This window comes from Xiphophorus maculatus, chromosome 5, assembly GCF_002775205.1.
Source record: "Xiphophorus maculatus strain JP 163 A chromosome 5, X_maculatus-5.0-male, whole genome shotgun sequence".
Classification (NCBI taxonomy): domain Eukaryota; kingdom Metazoa; phylum Chordata; class Actinopteri; order Cyprinodontiformes; family Poeciliidae; genus Xiphophorus; species Xiphophorus maculatus.
This window is the reverse complement of record NC_036447.1, coordinates 9,854,824-9,871,378: the sequence shown is the minus strand read 5'-3', so window position 1 is coordinate 9,871,378 and position 16,555 is coordinate 9,854,824. Positions and strand designations below refer to the sequence as shown.

At 37.6% G+C, this 16,555-nt stretch overlaps 1 protein-coding gene across 2 annotated transcripts in view; it reads right to left on the bottom strand.

Annotated features, from left to right (window-relative positions):
• LOC102233996 (trinucleotide repeat-containing gene 6C protein-like) overlaps positions 1–15,520 on the bottom strand; it is a 55,746-nt gene extending 40,226 nt beyond the window's left edge. For both annotated transcript variants that reach the window (XM_023333095.1, XM_023333096.1), the window contains exons 1-3: positions 14,668–15,520; positions 2,804–2,904; positions 2,519–2,540 (exon numbers count right to left, since the gene is read on the bottom strand). In XM_023333095.1, the coding sequence (XP_023188863.1) occupies positions 2,519–2,540; positions 2,804–2,866 (85 nt within the window). In that variant the 5' untranslated portion in view covers positions 2,867–2,904; positions 14,668–15,520. The remainder of the gene's footprint in view (positions 1–2,518; positions 2,541–2,803; positions 2,905–14,667) is intronic.
• Between the last annotated feature and the right edge of the window lie 1,035 nt (positions 15,521–16,555).

Genomic DNA, 16,555 nt, shown 5'->3' with positions numbered 1-16,555 from the left:
TCCATCTAAAATATTTTTGTGTCTATTCCTCATTAGAAGAACAGATCAATCTTTGACTGAAATGCTTCCATTGAATGAGTGCTGCCAAGTTTGACTGTGCTGGAAGGATGAAATTCGTACTTTTATCTGGACCCTTGTGGTTATTCCAAGAACTGTTACACATTTCTTTTGACTTGACTCCAGGAGCGCACCGACAACCAGGAGGTCAACAAACAACCCAGAGAGCCGCCTACAGCACTGTTGGTTTTCTGTGCCTCAGTGTTACTGATTAAACCATTTTAAAATGGACTAGGCTAAAAACACATTGTTACAAAATGAAACCGTACTAACAGTCAAACATACATACAATGTCATCTTCTTCTGGACTTTTGGTGACTTGCTGTTTTTGATTTAACCATTCATTCTGCTCTCTAGCTGAAATTATGACTACAAGCTTTAGAAAAACAAATAAGGGGATATTTTTAATTGATCTAGTCAAGGCTGCTCATGCTCAAAAATCATCCAATATGACTGAGAAAAATAGTTCTGGAGAGAAAACATGGTGGAAATTTTTCCACAGTAACACACAAGACTCAGTGCCAATTATCACCATCGCTTGTTAACAGTTATTGCAAACAGGTGTGTCAGAACCACATTTGGAGGCATCTTGCACAAGGCCAGGTTGGCTTGGTTTTTTCCTTAGCAAATAAAATCAGAATTTGAAATATAAACCCTATATTTACCCAGGTTATCTTTGTCTGATATTAAAAGTTGTTTTATGATCTGAAACACTGAAGTATGACAAACATTACCGCGCTGTAGATTACAGACAAACAAGTGAAATCCGAATATTTTGTCAAATTGGTTAAGCTCACAACTAAAATGAAAACCACAAAGTGTGGGCTGATGTATGCTGACAATCAATGAGCATCACAACAGGAAGCTAATAAGTCTCTCATCATAACATTTTCCAGAGTCGAGATGACAAACACACTCTGGGTAATCAAAGAGAAGCACTCATACCATCATGAACATGTTGAGCGAAGCAATAAAACCAAAGCACACAAGTAAAGGTGAGACTGTTGTTGGAAAGGGAGCCAACAAATGTCAAAGTGAAACAAGCGAGAGAGAAATTTCTGCTCTGTGTACCCAGTAATAAAAAATAGATGCTGCACAGTAGCCTACCGACTCTGTAATATGTATTGCTAACACTTTTTACATCATATATCCTTTGGTATTAAATTCTAACCCTGGAGGTGGAATGTTAACTTTTGTTCCTCTACAGGAGCAGCACAATGTTGCTCTGAGTAAAGCTGAAACTTTATTAATCAACCAAGCTTATACACAGTGCAACAGAACAAAGGTGTAAACTTACTAACAATGCCTTTTAGAGGTGTTTTTTAAAATTTATTCAAAGCATGTGAATCACAGTGAAAAGAAGTAGGCAGCAGATCTATTTTAGCACAAAACACAAAGGCCATATAAGGACAGAGTTCTTTCAGCCTCACTCTTTTGCAATACAGCTCAACTGCCTTTCCTTTTTTATATTCAACTCATCCCATCCCCCTCATCTTTTTACCCGCATCACACAGGGTGAGCTGTCTGGGTGCCTGATGCTGTGGGTGCACTGAGCGTCACTCTGCATTACCCTGCCCTGTTTTCGCTCTAAAGTGTGTACGCATGGCTGTGTCCGAGAAGGACGGAGTCAAGCTCCACAATTGTGCACGCATGTGCATAATGTGTGTGTCCATCTGTGTACAAGAATGCAAAATCCATTAATAAAGTGTGGGTATGGCTGCACAGATAGGTCTGCAGTAATCAGAGCATACATATGTATATAAGCAGTTAAAATGCACAGAAACAGAACGACAGTGTGATGGGAAAACATAATTCCATCTTTTTTTTTCATTTCTTCTGCTTCTTTTTGTCACCCTTAAATATTCCAGATCCAAAGTTTGAATATCAGACAAATACAAAAATCATTCTTTAAATGATCATTCCATTTTTCAAGGTGAACAGGCATCCAAATCAAACTAGTTATTTTGTGAAATTTTAATTGCCTCCCTGATTAAGTAATCATTTAACTGTCGTTAACTGCATTTTAAGTTATCATGACCTCCAAAATTAATCCAAGAGCACATAGACGACTAATGTAAGACAACATTTAAAGCACTGTGGGACAAGATTAAAAAACCAAAAACGTATGTTCACGTTAAACCCACTGTTGATCAAAAACAAACACCAAACCCCGCCTCACATTTACAAAAACCACCTTGATGATCTCCAAGACTTTTGTGGACTGACGACACAAAAGTGAAGCTTTTTTCCCTTAATGAATGAAATCAATTTAAAACTGATCATTGCATTTAGCCTGATTATCTTTCTCTGGTGTAAAATTTTGTTTGATGATCAGAAACATTTAAGAGTGACAAAAAAAACCCTGAAACAACAACTTTGTAACAGAGCAAATACTTTTTTTACATCACTGCTTATGTATGGAATGCAGTGTTATAACAGCTTACTTAGTCATGACACTCACCTTTGGGCTTCTGATCAGTAGCCTGCAGGAGGAGAGAATAAAAAAATCACAAAGGGTTTATAAACACTGGAAGTATTTTTAAACAATAAAATAATTGGTGGATGTTAACATCGTTCAGTCTTTATATTCAAGGACATAATATAAAAGACTAAAAGAAAACAATGTTTTGTTTTTTCTTTCAATATTTTACCAAATCCTCCACAGATCAACATGTTTATGTTTGTGCCATTTAAGAAAAATTTGCTTTAGTTTATTGGTAGAAGCATCTCAGAATGTGAGAATCACCTTTTTCTGAGTGATTTCCTTCTTGGTCTTTTCTTCTTGCCTTTTCTTTTTCTTTTCTTCCATCAAACGGTTCTCTTTCCTGTGTTGCTTGCTTCCCTCAGCTGTTCAACCAAAGAAAAGAGAAGCGAGTCAGACAAGAGGGGAGACTGCTGAGAATTTAGTTCCAATAAACATAATTTACACATGTGCAGCTGCAAAAGTCGATGTCATTGCTGCGTAAATTACATATTATGACTTACTTTTAAACCAGTGGAAGTAAATGCATGGCAGACAACTAATAGGTTAAGACATTAATCAAGAGGTCATGTACTTCATGGACTTAAGTTTCTAAGTCAAGTTTCAACAAGATGAGACAAAAAAGATTTAAGAAACATCTGCAAAGGAGAAGACAAAAAAATAAAAAACTTCAGGGAAATAAAATCTTGATTTATTTATTTTCTTGGAGAAGTGTTTTAAAATTTACTGTAAATTATGTCACAAGTTTGAGGATTTCTGCAAATATAAATGACTACGTTATCATAACTCACTGTATACAAACTTTAAGTGACTGTTCTTTTAGGAACATTTATTTAGAGGCATAAATTAGTAACATTCAGCTCCTTTGGATTTCAAAATGGTGCCGTTAAGTTACCTGCACAATATGCTAGAAATGCACAGAGAAATGAACTGGTGACTATGGTCAGCTATAGTAGCTGAACTTACTACGGTAAGTTCAGCTATAAAGTTGAACTTCTTCCTATCAGCATCTCCTCCCAAACCTAACAACACTCGTCAATAGGGAAGTTGGTACCGAGAAGACTCAAAGTTACCTATTTTTAGTATCAGTGAGGAATTTCAAAATAAACTGGAGGATGCTATTAAAAAATTAATTCCACAGGTGCAACTTCTCCATTAGGATTGCTAATTAAGGCGAGAGCAAGACTTACAGCAGATAACAGAAAGGTTTAATGCCTTACAGCACATTTACAAAAGATGTTACATTTGGAAACGTTGGCAGCATTAGTTAATATAACTAGTCCACATTCTCTAAGAAATACACAGTTACCAACAATAATCACAATAGCACCACTATTCGTCAATATGAGATACTATAGACGTTTTAAAATATTGAGGCTATGATCATTTTGTGCTTGTATTAAAATAGATAAAAAGCTGTTCTACATTGACATGTCAGAGTTAACATCATTTGGGACAGCAGTGTTACACAGTCCAATCCCTGCTGCTTATAATGTAAATATTTAATAAGCATTGATGGCAATAAGGGAAGGTTAGTAAATATTTCTATGCTATTAATTATAATTCCTTAAAGAGTAAATGAATCAGCTGAAATCAGTATAAGCAGGGCAAAACTTAAAAACTTGATTTTGTTTTATTTTGTACATTGGCCCAAAGGTTGACTGGTACATCTGTTTTGCACCAATTAGGAAATGGTTTTGCTTGGTTTCTAATGTGTCTTTCATATTTAGATATTAACAAAAGCAACAAACTTGTGAGTATTTTTTTCTCTGAACTAATGACAACAGTACTACTGACTTCTATGTTTTGGTGCCAATTTCCAGAACTATGTCTCTAATACTGTAATGCTGTTTGTAATACTCTAGCCATGTTTAGAAATAATGAATCAAGATGAAAAAAAAGATCACTAAGTCACAACATCATAGATTATAGAATGAGCAAATGTAGGACTAAATCCATTTCCTCAGGGAAACAAAGATTTTAAAAAACAACAGCACACAAAGTAAAAAGCAGAAAACTGACATCAGGAGGCAAAGCTACTGCAAGCAAGACAAGGTCTGGTAAAACGAAAGAAACGAAAAGAAAATAAGAAGATAAAAGGACTGAAAGGAAAGCTGACTTGTAGGCCAACGAACTGGTAGAATGAGACAAGACCTTTTAACAAAGAACTTCTTTGAGTGAGTGTGACTCAGACTAGTCAGATAGCTCGCCTGAGGGCCAAATGAAACCAAGTACTTCATTTGAGTCTTTATTTCCTTTGGCTCAGCACTAATGACAGCTCCAGGAAACTGAAGTATGAACTGGAGCTAAAAGGACTCTGTTTTTAGTTGGTATTAAAAGTTCAGTAAGTGAAATCGAAAGAGGTCAGCAACAACAGAATTATGGTGTCATTAAATCCATACAAAATACCAAAAAAATAAAATCTCAAAATTAGACAAAAGAACCCCCCAACAAGACTGTGTTTATTATTGAACACGATGGGTAGGAGTCAAAACTAAGGTTCCCAAACATTTGCCAAAATTCCACACTCTTCTAGACAAATAGTGTTATTTCTCTGTGCTTTTTAGACTAATTTTGAATTACAGATCCAAATGTTCGCTATTAATTTATGGCAGATCTTATTACAGTAGCGAGACTGTAAATGTGAACCCTGCAAAGACCACCGAGTGGAGAAAAGAGGATTGCTGGCTGGCTGGAGAAACTGATGGATGGATGGTTAGACAAACTGGTAAATGGCTGAATAAATAAGGTAATGCATTATCAAGTAGGAAGATGAATTAAACAATAAGATCATGGAAAAGGGAATGAATGAATAAATGTGTTTAAGCAACATTTTTCTTTTCTGTATCTACACAGAGCTGGAAAATACTTAAACTGCATAAACTTTTCTAAACTTTGTAAAGACCCAGCAGTCTAAACTCATCGCAGCCATTTTGATTTAAGTTTTAAAAAAAATACAATCTTTCTCAGTCACAAGCTAAATATAAGCTTCATATTTTCAGAAAACCCTGCTAAATAAGCCAGTCCTATTAAAAGCTCTGGATGCTAGGACAACACTAATGCTTGATCAGGTGCTGAACTTTTTTGTGAATAAATGACTGACTTATTAATATAACAAAACTCAAACTGATGGGCTATAATGCTGTCTAATTTGCAGCCTCTCCAACATGCATAAAATTATGCATGGCAGGGATATGGCTCAAAATTTAGATAAATGATTGAATCATAATGCATATAACAGGGTTTTAATAGAAGGCCTGCCACCCACTGTGCTGCTCACTGCCAGGGGGAGGAACATGTCTGTCAGAATGACAAGAGAGGCCTAAAAGAGGCGGACAAAGACCAAACAACTGGGCACAGACTGGTGAGCCAAGAGATTTGGTTAAACGTTTTAACAAAAGTAAGTTTAATGTTAAACCACAAAAAGGCAGTAGTGGGCAAAATGCAATAAAGAGATGTCCCAATAGTTCTCCATCAGTATTTCCCTTCCTACTTTCCCTTACAGTCTCATTTTTCACGCTAAGTCTGCGTGTGTAACATTGTGCTATCTGAGCAGCTAGGGGACAGCCACCCTAAGGTAATGAATAGCAGGCTAAACTATGCGTGGAAGTGAGAGTCTGCATTTGAAGAATACAAATGCAGTTTGTGCAACGTGGGCTGTGCATGTTCTGTACAGCACTACAATTCTCATTTATTCTCCTCAGTTTTTAGCCCTTCCAGTCTCTCTCTGAACATCTGACATGATGAAAACTGACAACAAGGTTCACCTAAAAGGGAGAGCAGAGTCTAAAAGTTCCAAGTCAATTTTCCAGAGTTCTCTATCCTATGCAGTCATCCATCTTGAAATATAAAGTTGACACTCAAGTTCACATTGAACTTATCATATATTTCTGCAGTGGGCAGGCATATAAAAAAAGAAAAGAAAATAAATTATGGATTATTTTCATCTTTAGCAGGTATAAAAAAAAAAGAAAAATAATGGGGAAAAATGGAAAGAAGAAAGAAAGTTATAACTAATGGAAGAAATGTAGGAAAAGAAGGGGAGAAGAAAAGAAAGAAGTATGGTACAATACTTAAAGACCTATTGTCAATGTTTCAACCTTCCAGAACGTTCAGGTTCTAATCTGCGCCGCATCCCCAAAACCAGAACCAAACATGGAGAAGCAGCGTTCAGTTTTTATGCTCCAATAATCTGGAACAAACTTTCAGAAAACTGCAAAATAGCTGAAACACAGAGTTCCTTTAAAACAAGCCTGCCTTTGATTCATAATTCCTGGAACAATAAAAACATTTGGAGATGATTCCAATAGTTTGGTAAACAAAGGTGACCTGCAATGAAGTGGACAGTTATCGTCTGATCTGCAGTCAACGCCAAGGTTACTTCCCCCCTGACCTTAGCTGACCTCACATAAAGCCGTACCGGCCTCTTGCTCTCAGCAGTGCTGACACCCGCACTACCTCAGCACAGATCATTTCTGTGGTGCTGCTGCTGGCATCAGATTTACAAAACCACATTTAGACTCAGAAGGCTACAGCTTGTCGTTTAATAATCTCATATTGAAGGGGCTTGGATGAACTAGCTCAAGTACAATTGCAAGTGGGTTCAACATGTTACAGCAAAGCTACTCTGTGGTCGTGGGTTTGTACATGTTGGTAGCCTTTTAGAAATCACAGAATTAAGAATCTGCAATATCTAGGAAAGGCACAGAGACAAATGATTATTGCCAGCTACGAAGCTAAGTGTCTCGATGGCTGAAATAAAGAGCTAAAATTAAATACTTTGAACCCACATTTTGACAGACATAAGATCATAGTCATCACAATATCAACAATACTGCAATCGCAAAGAACTGATTTCAAGTGCCATGCATTTTCACTCTGAATGTTAATAATACTGGTTGGTTTTAAAACTGTCCTTGATGTAAATCATGTGTGTATTTTTAAAAAGAAAAGAGTGTGGAGTAAGTGAGTTTATTCAAATCGGCATTGACATCGGAATATTCTGGAATAGAATTGCAACTGCATGTTTGCAGCATATTGAGCAGCATTACTGTTAATTATGGTTCTTGAGAAGAAATTAGTTTTGTCAGTTTGAAGCTTTACAAAACACAAAGACTGTCTTCAGAACACGTTTCAAAAGAGTCAAGTCTAGTTCTTTCTTTTTTGGTTCTGACGTCAGCCAACTGCGACTCCTTGTAACTGCATTTAGAACAGAAAGGTCCTTTCTTTGTTTTGGCTATTTGATCCAGACTGTGGTCGGAGCTCTAATCTTAGCCCCAGTCAAGCTGAAAAGGTCTTGGAAAATTGAAAAGGCGTGATTTAGCAAAGGAAGTTTCCTCTCGGTGTTGGACTGAACAGGGCTTCAGGGCTCAGCTACAAGGAAGGACACACATGACAGCAAAGTCTGAATATGAGCACACACAGGAGGAATGAAGAAACAATCTCGCACAAACAGAAACACCCACGTAAAAACACACATCGAGTATTGCCTCGATGTGTGTGCACAGTGGGCTCAGAGAGCTGGGGGGAGGCAGCGAGGGAAAAGGGGGGGTAGGCAGGCAAAGGATGAAAGCCAACGCAGAGCAATTCCAATTAAAAACGACAGCCGCCGGAGAACCAGACCGGGCAAAGAGAGAAGGAAGGGGGCTATACTGGAACAAAAACAAGGCAGCAAACACTGGAGAAATTGGGGAGCTAAAAACAAAACTTAGCATAAAAGAACAAGAAGGCCGTTGGACTCTAATATCCCTGCACCTTGATTGCTGTAGCCTACAGAAGGCTAATATGCGGAAGGTTAGAGGGAAAAATAAACTAAGGGTGGCAGAAAATGAAAGAAGAACTACATGCTGTATTTCATATATAATGAGTGAGACAAAGTCAGAAACACTCTACAAAAAGAAGATGGGCAATAAAAAATGTTTCAGTCTCACGTCTTGTGAGCAGCTGTCAGACCAACTGCAGGCAACACTTCCTACAAAGCTGCAGCTCTTCCAGCAAGTAATAATATAAATAATACGATGGCCAGACCAAAACCACACAATGTGGTCAACCCACTTTCCACCAACACAACCATTCCTGTGGCCTTTCAGAAGCCACAAGCCCTAAATCTTCCCTTACCTGGAAAAGGAATTCAGGGTTGCTGCTCCCGACACGTGAGAGCGTACACTAGTGTTTACTCCGCCCGAATGCGTTGGGAGGTAAGCTTGTAAATTCCAAAGCTGATAAGCAGCAACAACAATGCAGCTGTATTTTCCTTCAACCCAACAGTCTGATTGTGAAGCATTCTGTGCATACCAGCTTTACTTAAAGCAGGTGGCATTTAAAAAAAAATATATATATATATATACACATATATATTTATATATATGTGTATATATATATATATAGATATAGTGTCTGCTCGTCTATGAGATCAGGCACACATTTCCAGGCGTTGTAAAATCTGTGATTTGCTACCTGACTGCTCTCAACCAGGTAAGTGTGGAGAAATGATTAAGATGATTGCAAACACTGAAAGAAAAGAAAATCTCAACAGAATGTATTAAGAACTCTGAGGTTTTCCATCCAGAAAAAAATAAAATAAAAATTAGCTCCCAGAGTCTTGACTGCTCCTATGCCAAAGCCGATCTGGAACTTTTTAGCACAGTGGCAGCTCATTAAAATCGGAAAACAGCACAACGGGCAAGACCAAGCAAGACTGCTCCCTGTCATCACAGCGGCTAAAGCTTTAAGAACTCAACAAGAAGTTGTCAAGACAAGTGTGAGTGTTAGTCCTTACCTCCTGCTTATTTATATGAACTTTAGATGTTTTCAGAACCAAATGTAATTATATTTGCTGGTGAAAGTTCTGCAGCCTGTTAATAAAGCCTCATACCATGGCAACAAAGACGATTTGTTGCTGACTAGCTCACAGATAATAGTTCAGTGGAATGGATGGATGGACATAATAGATGTAGAAGTGTGGAATAATTTTTACAGGATATTAAAAATGTCACAGACCTTCAAAGCTATTCCATGAACAAAGCATGACAGACAGTGCCACTACTATGTTTCATGGTGAGGATGGTGTGTTCTTTTCTTTTAGCTAATGAAATATCATACATTTTATTCAGCACATTTTGAAGTATCTCATTAAAAAATGTTGGTAGAAACAGTAAAATTCAAAACAACTTATTCAATTTCACAAAAAAACTTTTTTTACCTCATTTGATGTGGTTTTTGGCTTTTTCAAAAAAAAAAAGTTAATGAGCTAAAAGGAATATGGAAACATTTGCTGAAAAAGTTTTGATGAAGCAAACATTGATTTCACAAGACTGGTCAGCTGTTATAGAACTGTATTTCTTTCTTTATGTCTCTGGACAGCATGCTACATCACCAAACCAAGTTGACATGACAGAACAATTACAACTTGCCCAACAGCAGCACATTCCTGAAAACCTCTCCTCATATTTCTGAGATGTGTGGTATAGTTTAGTTTGCAATCTCTACTTCCTGTTTATTACACCCCTGCATAACTTCAACTCAGAATGACATTACGCTTTCTGTGACCTAGTTGATTCACTCCAAACCAGTAGATTGAAACATGGCTGATTCGCATTTTCTGCTTGGAACATTTTAAAAGTTTGCTCCAAATATCCACCAAGGTGTAACATTTAATTTATTTGTTGGTACAGTAATCATGTTCTCACATTTGTATTTAGCTAATTTAAGCTTCATTTCACTGTTTAACTCATTTATAATTACTTACTTTTTATAAGTATGTGATTTTTAATTTCTTTTTTAGATTTACTTATTTATTTATGAAGTTTCTTAAACTAGTACTTGAGTCCTAATTTTGTACCATAAACATGTAAGTGTGAGCTGGTATGACAATGCAGTTCATTGAATTCCTAAAGAATGAATGTTGCCTTAATTTCCGCAGTTCTTTAAAATCAACACAAACTTCTTCTCTAATATTGATACAAATTATCTCAAACTCTGAATTAATATGTGAACTTGAAGGATTAGCAGGTCATTTCTAAAAGTTACTTTAAGAAACGACAAACCAACAAGGCATAAATAAACACTTCAAGTTGATAGTAAGGTCTTTAACAGCACAGATAACACAAATGATCAGAGTTTACCACATAGAGCCATGACCCCAGCTTAAGGTCAGCTAGAGCATGCCAGTGCTATTTACATCACTTCAACTTAAAGCTTGGGAAGTCCTGCTGAGCCTAAGTCTGGTTACATGAGAAGCAATGCTGTCTAACGTTGGCATGAGGCAGAAATATGGGCTGAATGCCCTGTATGGAATCTGTCCATTTTCCATGTGATACCCTTTTCCTTCACTCTACAGCTCTCCAATTAGCCAACACTGAGCGGAGGAAAGGACAGGGGGCCCCAGGCAAACCTCGGCACACAGAACATTCCCCTGGACTCCCGCCAAGACTCACAGGCAGAAGCACTGTGGCTTTGGCTTCATTTCCCCTCCATCCCCCTGCTTCCATCCTGGCTCGGCCCGGCTTACCCCTGTTGGGCCCCTTTAGCCCATGGCCCCTCCATTGGCACACAACTCAAAAGACAGAAGAAGTTACACAGACCCAGCTCCACTCAAGTTGGAGTCTGGGTCTGTATATAAGGCAGATCTGAGACTATGGTGGTATGCTTTTGCTGTATGAAGCGGCTTTAGCATATTTGACCTCTAAAAAGACCAATTTATGGCCAAAAGATTTAAAGATAAATTTCTCAAAATGACCCGAAGGTCCAACCCTCTGATCCCACATTTTATGTGGTCAATTCTTACATTATTCACTGAGTGATGTAATCAACTGTAGGAAACGATATTGTGCCCAAAATACCTACCTCTTCCTTACTGTTTTCACACCCAAACATACTTTATTTAGCTCCATGAGCACTTCGAACACACATGCCTAGTTAATCTATGTGTCTGCCCTTAACCTCACTTCAAAACGTCCGTGGACAAAGAGAACAAGGAAAGAGGATAATGGCTTTTGGCAGTCTCCAATGGAATCCAGCTGATTCTACTGCCAACGCTCCCCTGCTGGAGCAGCACCCTGCAGCGGTGTTAAGCATGCTATCTATCAGGACTGTGCAAGTCGTCTGAAAAGCCTCATAATCACAGGTTCAGTGATAGCCACAGTAGGGCCCTGGCTAACGTCATTCATGGAGGGAAAAAAAGGGACACACAACAAAAACATACACACAGACAAAAAGGAATAAAGACTTTTTGTTTCACTTGATTGGAATGATCCGACTAATTATACTATAAAGAAATCCAAAATTATATTTGAAGAACTAAAACTGTATGCCAGGGGGGATAAAACGAACAACAGGAGCAAGGCTAATGATAACAGGCTTCATGTTTTGTATAACGGGTCAAACGAGGGGAGGCGAGCCTTGGGTTTCGTTTTTATATCAACAATCTCGACCTTCGGTGATAAAAGCGAGCTGCAGATGGCAATTGCAGCCAGGATTTGTCCTCATGGCTTTGTTACAATACAATCTAATCAAAATAATGTCTGAATGCCAACAGCCTGCAGCCTGATTCGACCCAGAGCCAATGTGGGTAATAGCTTTCAAGTGTACAGCCAAAAAGGACAAAGTAGCAAAGTAATTCATTAAGTCAGGCTCGTAATGTCTCAATATGGATGACATCGCACTAGGGAAAATTTATATGTATTTCTATCTATCTATATTACTTTAACACATCAGAGAGAAAGCATTCAGATGAAGCCAGCAGATTTCTTTTGAATCGACAAAAACTGTTAGAATTACTACAAAATGAACATTCAAGGATTAAAGCAAATATAGGTAATGTCCATCTGATTTTTATTTAAGTATAAACTGAACATGGTGAATATTCTTTGTTTTGAAGCATTTATTTTTAAAAAATCTTTGGAGTTGATCAAGGAGAAAAAAAGTCTCATTCTGAACTTCAATTGATAACACATCTATTGGTGAATCTCTAATCTGTATTCCTATTGAGGTATTTAATTAGCAGGTTCTGTGATTACACTCTAGATACCTATATGCTAAAGTTATGGGGCACTTATGTCTAGTACAGTTATTGAAGTAACATGTACTTAAGGTAACATGGAGACTCCCCTCTATCTTTCCTTTACTTTTCCAATCTAGATTGTTTTTTCTAAATTGTCTTATAAGGCAGACAGACAGGGTTGCCCTTGTGTAAGAACTTTGCTCTGTTTAAGACTGTGAATCAACTGTGAGTCTGAGGCACGGATGAGATCTCATTAACAACTGGAGGACAATAACAAACTGCCTGGGATTTTAAGCTTGAGACGAATGGTTGCAAAGTCCCACGGCAACAAAGTCAGCAGTTACTCGTGTGTAAACAGTGACTGATTCAAACAAACATCACATATTTTGCACCCTCATGGCAAACCGCATATACAATTAGAGGCAAGCTTGGCTGCATATGTACTTGCTTTGCAGTGTGCATGTTTTTTTTTCCCCTTTCATCACCTTGCTGGTGTGTGAAGATGGAGATAAGACAGTTTGACAAAAATGTCAGTGAGGGATGGGGAGGGCTATGGAGTTGAAATTGAACAGGAAATTATGTACTTCAATTAAGACATGAGGCAGAGATATTAAAAGCTGTACTCCAGTGCCTGGGGGATCGGATGCAGAGAAAAGGCGATGCAATGGAAGGCGACAGTTCAATCAGAATCTCGGGTTTTCGTACCGAGACGGAGGAGAGGGGGTGGAGCCGGGAAGGAGGGAAAGGAGACAGGACAGCTATGTTTAATAATGTACTCGTGTAGTGGAATGTGCAATAGTCTGCAAGATACATGAAGCGATACATTTAGAGAATAAATCACAGGCTGAATGGTGGTGAAAAGAGGGGGTTTAAATCAGAGGTGCTCCAATCAAGCTTTTCCAGTACAGATTTTCTATTTTTCTTTAATGTCTGATGTGCCAGTTCTGTTTTTTTTTTAAATACTGGAAAATAGGAAACAGAAAAAGTGTGACACAGGTAACACTTTTGCTTCAATTGCAAAATTATTCACAGTAATGCAACAAAATAAATGTCTAACATCTCCAGAAAGTGACACAAACTGCATGTTTGGTGTTTTTTATACACCAAAAACTGGGGGAATTCTTAGTTTTAATGCAACTAACAAATAAGGGCGAACAATTTCATTAGTGTTTGACTGGTGATTACAGTCAATCCAAAGAAAAGTGTCCAATTCTGACCAGGCAGAATGATTGGTGCACATCTAGTTTAAAATGTATGAAAAAAATCTCAGTTACATTTTAAAACACCACAGCATCAAAAAAAAGACCTGAAACTACTCATCAAATACTGGTAACTGCTAATATCCAACCCCTTATTAATCAATTTGTGATAAAGATCCAATTAAACCCCCTTTTACCTTAATTACAATAAATTAAAGAGTTGTACAAGGCAATTCTCTCTTCGAAATAAATGTGATGCACCAACTCACTGATGAGAGATCGGAACTGGCCAAGTTTTGCTTGTTCAGGAAGGCAAATACTAAGACATTTGATTTTGTTCAAACTTATTAAATAAATCAAAACTAATACCTCCCACAGTTTTTAATCCGTAAAAATGAAAGGACAGCATGTACTTTGATACATGTTCATTTTTTGAGGTTAAGTCAATTCAGATTTGGGGTAAAAATAAAAAAAATCAGTATTGCCCAAGAAAACCCTAATCGGTGCATCTGTAATCATAGTGTACATTTACATGCACAGCTGTTTTCTAGGATACTAAGCCAGTCATAAACATGTTCAATATTTGCAAGCCACTAACATCATTATTATTCATGAACATATGCATTCCAGACACGACCATCACTGGGTATAATAACACGAAGACATGGAAGAAGCTTTTCCATATGGTTCCTAAAGAGCAAAGTGAGTCAGTGGCACCCCATCGGTACTGATAATACCAAAGCTCAGCTTTAACAGTGCATCACAGAAACATGACTTAGGTAAGACGGATTTCCTAAAAGCATTAATAATCAGATAATAAAATCAATTCATGTCTAATTTTTAGGCTCAAATTTTTCTTTTCAAACATTTAACAGTGACAACAACCGCTGAACCATAATGGGATAAGATATGGTGGATTTGAAACTTACCTTGCGTTCATAACAGCTTTGGCCGCTTTTAGTGAAGAATCGGTGCATGGCAGGAAAATATGAAAAAATAATAATAATAAAAATCCGATGTCTGAAATTTTTTTATGGTTTTCTTTTTTTTTTTGAAAAGTTACCCGTAAAACGTTGGTGCAGAGATTTAGCAATTAAAGTCGGACTTGATAGATAAGCCGACTGCTGCTGAAGCAGCTTGTGGTGTCAGGATATCGAGGTAAACAACGGCTACGCAGCCAGATAATATACACACAGCAAGTTCGGTGATTTCTGCTTTGAGCATAAAAAAAAATACTGAAATAAACGTTTTGAACTTAAACTAATCGAAGACAATATACCGATATAACGAGGGGAGGGGTAAACGGTGAAGCACCACTAATAACAAAAACAAAAAATAAAATAAAAAACAACTGAACACGAATAAAATGACTTTTTAAAAAGCAGAATAATGGTGTTAGCTAGTGTTAGCTTGGTTTGCGTTAAGATATAAGTCGTCGACTGAGGAGAAGTTTTGCAAAAACGGAGAATTCAGGCAGTTTTCGAAGGGGGGGAAAAAATCGCCGAAGAGAGTTCTCTCTGAGCAAGCCGACGTCCGCCAGCCGGCCAACTTGTTTTAAAGTGCAAAAGAAACGTTTCAGTTTAAGAAGTCGGCTGGACGGCTAGCGACGTGCTGGCTGCCGCGAATGCAAAGCGAGCAGCGGCTCCGGGGAAATACATTCTGCGTGGAATCCAGACGACGGAGCGGACACTCGCGGTGGGCGTTCAGTGAGCTCTCGATGACAGCGGTCTTTCAGCCATTTTGTTCAAACTAACAACACCGCAGTCTGCCTCTCCTCCTTCCAGTGAGAAACACGGACCGGGAAGTGGTTCCCGATACGTCACTCTCGGCCAATCAGAGCAGCGGACGCTGACTCCGCCCATCCGGCCCACCCTCTCCTGCTTTTCTGAGCCCAGGAGCTTTTTCACAGTGAGGACCTTCACGTCATGGGCAGCAGCAGGAGACAGGCACGAAACCAAGCAGGTCACATTTCAATGGCACTAACTGAGGCAAACAGAAAGCAAACTATATGTATTTACGGCCAAAAGCGCCTCAATCTATGGAATAAATCAATGAATGAAAGTTTTGTATGTAAATTAACAATATTTATAAATACAATGTGCTCCAAATATATTGATTTATCAAATGTACAAATAATTAAATCATTAGTTAAAACTTGAATTCACTTTGTTAATATGTTGTTATTTCAGCATTTAGTGAGAAGTGAGTCTACATTTTCTCGGCCAGTCAAGCCCAACACCTGATTGGTTAATCTGTGCAACAACTGACCAATCCCTAGGAGTATTGTAGAGGACATTAAAGATGAAAGATACAGCAAATATCAAATTATATTCTGCAAAACATAACTATGAAAAAAATATAATTAAATGTGTTATAAATAATTTTGAATGTATTTTAACATAGTGCATGCAAGTTTTAAAAAACTATTTTTATGTTACTTAAATATCTATTTAATAAATTATGGAAACATTTAAGTTACCAAAGCATTTTAAACCATTACACAAATATTTCTTTATTTACTTAATGCATGTACTTCTACCTTTTATGGCATATTTAAATATTTAAAAACTGACTTATGTGCTGAATTAGTACTTTTAGCAGTCTATGTCTATTATTTTTGTCATTTTCTCTTTGGTCAAATTTAGCATTAGTCAAAATTTTTATTTGATCATACCTAAGGGCAATTTTAAAGAGAGTCATGTTTTTAAACTGTAGGAAGAACCCAGAGTATGTGAAGAAAAAACCTCACATGCATGGTGAGAACATGCAAACTATATACTGAATATATTGAATTGGCTTGTGAGAGGGCAAAATCTC